General features: G+C 45.6%; 1 protein-coding gene across 1 annotated transcript; it reads left to right on the top strand.

Moving 5' to 3' along the window:
* Nucleotides 1-3,141: 3,141 nt before the first annotated feature.
* Nucleotides 3,142-6,267, top strand: LOC141728862 (tetraspanin-7-like). The gene has a single exon (XM_074539994.1). The coding sequence runs from the start codon at nt 3,435-3,437 to the stop codon at nt 4,149-4,151; it is 717 nt and encodes a 238-aa protein (XP_074396095.1). The 5' UTR covers nt 3,142-3,434; the 3' UTR covers nt 4,152-6,267.
* The last annotated feature ends 723 nt before the right edge of the window (nt 6,268-6,990 follow it).

Here is a 6,990-nt window from a genome sequence, read left to right on the forward strand (position 1 = left end):
AAACCCCACCCAGATGCCTCTCTGCTCTGCCCAGGCTGCACCTCTAAGTCTGCTGATGAGCAGAAGCAGTTTATCCAATATTTCCTCTTGGACCAAGGGTTTGTGATGGGGCAAGTAATATGCGGTGTTTCATAATCTATTAATTTTCCCTGAAGAGACCTGGAATTGGAATTGAGTTCTGTTATGAAATGTTGACACATTTCCTTCCCAGAAAAAATGGAAAGATTAAGGGTAAATTCTCTTTCCCCAAGTTTATCTTTTCTCATTCAACCTGGACTTGCACCACATCCATGCTGCACAGGCCTGGGAGTCTGTAAAACTATGACTTCTGTTTCATCTGATTAAACTTAAAGATAACTTTCAGTTTTAGATAAAAATAATTTCAATAGGAATTGGGTATCTTACACTGCAACACTGCTTTTTCTATTAACACTTCTATTGAACTCAAATGGACTTGAATTTATGGTGTAAGAAATCACTCAATATGACGAAGCATTGCTAAATCAGACTTTACTATAGGAGACCCTTTTGTTTTGTACTTACAGGGATCCCATCCAGTTGGCATCTTGTCCATGGGAGGAGCTCTTAAGCATATTGCCAGACAATAAACTATCAATAATAAATAGTTACAAGACCAATGGTGCACTAGTATAACACCAGCAGAACCTATGCTGGCATCATAAGACTTCTAGTTTTCCCCAAGGTAAATATACAGGTACTTTATGAGTTCTGCTATCACTCTGTAAATTATGACATGAAAATCTCATTCAAGTGTCTGAGGAAAATTAGAGAAAACTTGACAACATTAAACCAATACTTTTTAAAGCTACTCTTGCTATCCATATTTTTGTGGTAGAGTTCCTAACTACCTGATCTGGCTCTCTGTGCCAATGCTGCCACTCATTCTTCTAGGCAGAGGTACCTTAAATAGTCATGAACTGAGGACCATAAAAAGGCTCAGATTCCTTGAAAAGCCATGAAGAATCCCTGCATTGTTCTTCCTCTCTGTTACCTAGTGATGGGAAATAGTCACTTCAGAATTTCAAGTGTAAACTCCAGCAAAAAAAAAGAAAAAAAAAATCACAGGAAATCAAGAGGATCACTTTAAATCAAAATCATCATGCATCTGCCAGGGAGAAGATGTAACACTTAAGATATTACCAAACCAAAAGAGTAAGGAAACAGGAAAATTCATGCTTCAAGCAGACAGCTTTTCCTTGCCAAATAGTATTGCAGAGTGCTGCCTAATTAGGTATCTCCTATCACCCACATGTCCTTCAGATGCACAGTTTGGCAGGCAGCTTCTTGCATCACTAAGCACCAGTTTTCTCTAGGATATATTAGTTTGCATTTTCCAGGGTCAATCTCAGTGTATTTCATACCCAAGTTTGTAACCACTCTTTGAAAATCAGTAGTGCTGCTCTTAGTGGGGTTGGCACATCTGAATCCTCCCTTCTTATGGTATTTCCACAACACTTTGCTTTCCAAAACAACATGGAATGGGACATCTCTTTCATCAGATTTTCAGTCCACATATCACATGTAATGAAATAAAAATTTATTCACTTGTATGACTTCATGAGATTCTTTAACTGTTTTCTTACTAAGATGTCAACATAATTTATGATTTGGCCAATGTCTGAAAAATCAAGGTGTTCTAGTAGATTTATTTTTCAGACACTGAAGCTGTTTCACCATTTCTTATACACTCAGGGAGTCCAATCCAACCTCCTCTACTTACCCAAACATTTCCAGGAGCATGGATTATGCGAATGGACAGAATTTAAGGCCTCTAATAAAGAACAAGTGATTTTTTTCAGTTATGATTATGCTAAATGAATGGTTTGACACCTATAATTTTCTGGTTGTGCATTAAACCTGTGCATTAAGATGTCACACATAAAGCACCTCCTTTCCCTCCCTAAATCTGTTACAGAAAGAAATCAAGAAAATGTGACCACTGAAACACAAGTAAACCTCAGAATTCAGTCCCAAAAGGGTTTGATAAAGATGTGAACGACCACAACGTGCTTTTTTGGTGTGACTGTTGCACATACAAATTAACCCTGGAGATGCTAATTCTATCTCTGACTGAGACACTGTCTCTTTTACAGTTTCCTACTAATTTTTTTAACCTGACTTGTAGGAGTAGCTTACCCTTTTCTCTTTTGCAATGAGACTATATTGATGATGGAATCTCTCCTTGTAGCTTGCTGGACCACTAGTTACATAACAGTACCTTGCTGTGGTTTAACGTCTTCTCAGCGGCTCAGTGTTATCATGGGCTAAATCAAATGAATATTTAACAGGGCCAGGCCACACTGAAAATAGTTTCTAGCTGGGAAAATCTAAACTGAATCACTGACTGAATGTGTAGTTAGTTAATATTCAGGTACAGATTTATGCTTATTTCTACAAAGGGTCCTAATAGTACAGCTTGATGCAGTAAAAGAAATAAACCCAAAACCTTCTCGTTATGCTATCTATGTGTTGTTTTAAGTATTACTCCTAGTGCTTATAAAAGTTTAGTCCCTTGCCTAGGGTAAACCTGGGTTGCAGCATATGCCTTTAAAGTTTAACACTGATCTTTCCTGTTACAGAATGTTTTCCACTGAGGGTCCGTGTCACAGACATGTTTTATGAAAAATTCTTTCCTTAGGATTTTTTCTCCTGAGAAGCAGAAAGGCCTCAGGAACAAAATGTAAACAATGGTTATCTGCTGCTGTGGAACGCAACAGGTGCATCTGTGATTGGTCTCATGTGGTTGTTTCTAATTAATGGCCAATCACAGTCCAGCTGTCTGGACTGTCTCGGTCAGTCACAAGCCTTTGTTATCATTCCTTTTCTATTCTTAGCTAGGCTTCTGATGAAATCCTTTCTTCTATTCTTTTAGTATAAATATAACATATATAATAAAATAATAAATCAAGCCTTCTGAAACGTGGAGTCAACATTCTCGTCTCTTCCCTCATCATGGGACCCCTGTGAACAGCACCACAGGTCTGCAGCGCTGCGGGCAGGGGCAGCTGCCAGTCGCACGCGTTCACTTCGACCGGGGAGGGGAGAGCGGAGCCCGGGGCCGGCGGCCGGTCAGCTGCTCGAACCCCCGCCGAGCCCCGCAGCGCGGCCGAGCGCCCCGGCCCGCCCCGGGCCGCGCCCTCAAAAGGGGCCGGGGCGGAGGAGCTGTGGCAGTGCCACCGGGCCGCGCCCTCAAAAGGGGCAGGGGGGCGGAGGAGCGGCGGGACTGGCACTGGCACCGGCGGGACTGGCCCCGGGCCGCACCGACCGACGGCTGCTCGGGGAGCCGGCTGGGCCGCACCTCGGACAGCGCCGAGGCGCCCGTGCTCCGCAGAGCCCGGCGGCACCGACGGCCGCGGGAGGCCCTCGCCGTGACCGCCACCGCGCTCCCCACGACACCGGGGCCCGAGGGCACCATGACCCTGCTCAAGCTGTCCCTCATGGCCTTCAGCTTCGTCTTCTGGGCAGCGGGGCTGACCATGCTCATCATCGGCCTCTGGGCCAAGGTGTCTCTGGGCAGTTACTTGGCGCTGTCGGCCAGCGGCTACCCCAGCGCCCCCACCATCCTCTTGGCCACTGGCATCGCTGTCATCATCTGGGGCTTCCTGGGATGCTTCGGCGCCGCTACGGAGCACCGGGGACTCCTGCGCGCCTACAGCGCCTTCCTGGCGGCCGTGCTGGCGGCCGGGCTGGCGGCCGGGCTCTCGGCGCTGCTGTACCGCCAGACCCTGGCGCAGGGCTTCCAGGAGGGGCTGCGCCGGGCGCTGCTGGCCTACGGGGAGGACGACGGCGTGGCGGACGCCCTGGACGCGCTGCAGCGCGCCTTGTCCTGCTGCGGCGTGGAGAGCTACCGCGACTGGCTGCGCTCGCCGTGGGCGCTGGAACAGAACGGCTCGGTGCCCCTCAGCTGCTGCCGGGCCCGCCGCGGCTGCCAGCGCCGCCCGCCCGACGCGCACTGGCTGCACCGCGACGGCTGCTTCGGCAGGGTGTCCGCCTTTGTCGGCAGCAACCTGTACTGTGTCGCCACCGCTGCCCTGGGGCTGGCACTGCTGCAGCTCGTCGGCATCGTGCTGGCCTGCCTGCTGGCTGCCCGCGTCCCTGCCCACCTGCTGGGCATCACCACACCTCGCTGAGTCCCCCCACTCCTGCCCCTAGTCCCCTCCTGCCCTCTTCTTTCCCTCATAACTGAGTACATCCCACTGGGAATATCCTTCCTTCAGATTCAGCATTTCCACTTGAGCATCGTCCTCCAGGCTCCATTCCTCTGGAGCCTGTGTTAGGTGTGCTATGAGTATCTCAAGTCCTTCAGGGGGGAAGGTGCTGGGAAGGTGCGTGCTGGCCTGGCCATGTGTCCTGCAGGGCAGCAGGTCCCCGCTGGAGCCTCTGGACAACTTCTGCAGGGAGTGGTGGCAGCATGGACAGACATCACTCTCTGAGGCAGCAGGGACAGCTGAGGCAAAGCTGGCCGGTTTTCCAGATGATTGTAAACAGCAAGGCACCTAAACGTGGACCAGGAAAGAGTAGAGGGTCTAGGAGAGCAAGAGAGGTGTCTCTTGACATTCCACTATGTGAGTATTCTTCTGAGACTGGAAAATGATGTTATTGGAAAGCTGCTGGAGTGCTCGAGGGGCAGGCCTGGTCCAGGGGACAGCCATGCCAGCAGCTGGCACTGGGAGCTGCTTGAGGGACTGTCCAGCACCGTGCATCCCATTGCCGCAGATACCCTCCTTCCTTCGGTGTGAGTGAATTCAAGCTGGCCAGCTGCTACGGGTGCTTTTCTCGCTGATGCTTTTCCAATGCCGATTTCCGTCTAAAGGTGGAGCTGCAGCTCTAAGCGTTACTCCCTCCTTCAGAATACGCCTGTCCTCGTAGCCAGTGTGTGGCTGGTTATAGATATCTTTGCAGGGCTGAAAAGACCTAAAACCTTGGTCCCTGTCATAGAGGACGATGGCAAAGGCTGTACAATCAGATATGATGAGGGATGGCAAGAGGAGGCAAGGGTGCACTGCCCTTCAGAAGTTTGCTTTGGACTTTTACTGTTAACATCAGGATGAATGGATCAGGCTGACTGTTTTATAGAAGGGTTTCTAGAAAACATCCCTCAGACTGTAACATTTTTCCTCTCTCAAAGGATCTGTCTCTGAAGTGTGCCCCCGCCTACATTTTTGAAGCCAGACCTGTATACAACCTGAGTGTAAATGGAGAATCCCCAAGACTTGCTGTGTAGCCCTGGGTGTATTCAGGTCAGACAGCAATATAAATCTACAAGAATTTGGGTTTTTTTGCAATAGGTCTGGATTTGCATTTGGAGTTTGAGGAAAAGCAAGCCGTGCACTCCAAAGAGTCCTGAACTTTCATAGCTTAACTCTGGCTTCTTTCCACTTCCTTAAAATCTATGAGCTCTACTTTTACATATTTCTCTACCTTGCAGCACAAAAACATGCCCACCTTAACCAGCAAACAGGGGAGGAATGATTTCAGAAAAGGATCAAAGAACCACAAAGGACGCCCAGAACATGGCATCTCTTAGGAATGTGGCTTGCAAAGCTGTGGAGGGTGATCAAATGAGTAAAGAAGATGACTGGTAGCTTCATGGGAGGAGTGAAGCAACTTTGGGGTAAAAGCCTTTTTTCATGTATTAGGCAGCTGTTTAGCTATGATAATCATGTTCCAGGGTAACAGTGTAGTGTGAACAGTCTTTGCAGTCATTTGGGTATTCATCTGCATGGGTGGACCCTGGAAAAGTGTTAGGAATCTCTACAGGCAAAACTGTGCTTTAATTTTGAGGGCTGATGTTTATTACTTTACAAAATGTAATTTTAATTTTTGCTTGTAAATGTCTGTGTATATTTTTTGAGTTATGCAATAGTGGAGTTCCTGTTATTTTCTGGAAGTCAAGATGATGTTGTACAATTTTAACAATGGGCAAAAAGTATAGTTCATATGGTAAATGTTACTTGAGAAATAAAGTTTAGCAGCTGCTGAGAGCAAAACAGGTCACTGTGTCAACTCAGAGTATTTGCATTGCTGAATGTCTACACAAGGTGCAACTAAATGCAAGTGAAATGAAGTGTACATTGACAGAAGCATGTTGTGGGTTTTAAAAATTATTATTCAAAAGATCCATTATTGGTGCAATAAAACAGGCATTTGTAGAGAGTGTGGGAAAGGGACATGGAATTGCACTGGGTTTATAAAAACTTTATTTGAGTTAATAGGCTCTGAAAATTTAGAAGAATATGACATTGCTCTATTTTTACTTCACTGATGACTAAAATTATTTCTTCCTTGATTTTGACCCTTCTTTGATTTTGACCCTTGTTGCTTTATGTGACACATAGCTGGTCAGTCAAAATGAAGTACTCTGCTAAAACACATTCACACATAGTGTAAATGTGGACTTCAGTGAATTTGCTCTGGTTTTAACTTGCTAAGAATATCAAAATAAGAATAAGAGTAAGTTTGTATGGTGATCAGGTCTGAATTTGAGGATATCAGCTGAATGTAATGAATAATTTAAAATGTAAACATCACTCTGCATTCTTGCCCTCAGTAAAATAGGATAAACCTTGGCAATGACCATGTAAGTGCTAAATATATTTATATCACCAAAGATTTAATGAACTGGCTGTGATTGTTAGTTAAATATTTATTGCCAGTTCCTAGAATTAACAACATTAACTTTTGTAATTGTAAGAAAGAAATGTCATTCTTCTCTAATTAATTTCCAGATTAAGAGATTCCCAGAAACTGTTTCAATTGTCTGGAATTCTTTGTGCTCAGTGACCAAATCTTACTTTAAGTTTTAAAATTTATCTGGATTCAAGGTTCATTTTGTTCTGGATGACTGTAACTGGAAAATGCTACTCTGGACAGCACCATCTATCCCTTGCTGGAATATGTGTTTGTCTTCTGTCATCTGCTTCAACTTTAAAGTCACTCATCAAAATGGTATATTTTAATAAAAGATTA

This window comes from Zonotrichia albicollis, chromosome 4 (genome assembly GCF_047830755.1).
Source record: "Zonotrichia albicollis isolate bZonAlb1 chromosome 4, bZonAlb1.hap1, whole genome shotgun sequence".
Classification (NCBI taxonomy): Eukaryota; Metazoa; Chordata; class Aves; order Passeriformes; family Passerellidae; genus Zonotrichia; species Zonotrichia albicollis.

Bases quoted from the DNA above. Each gene is read 5' to 3' on its own strand.
- LOC141728862 (XM_074539994.1), top strand. From the start codon at position 3,435: ATGACCCTGCTCAAGCTGTCCCTCATGGCCTTCAGCTTCGTCTTCTGG.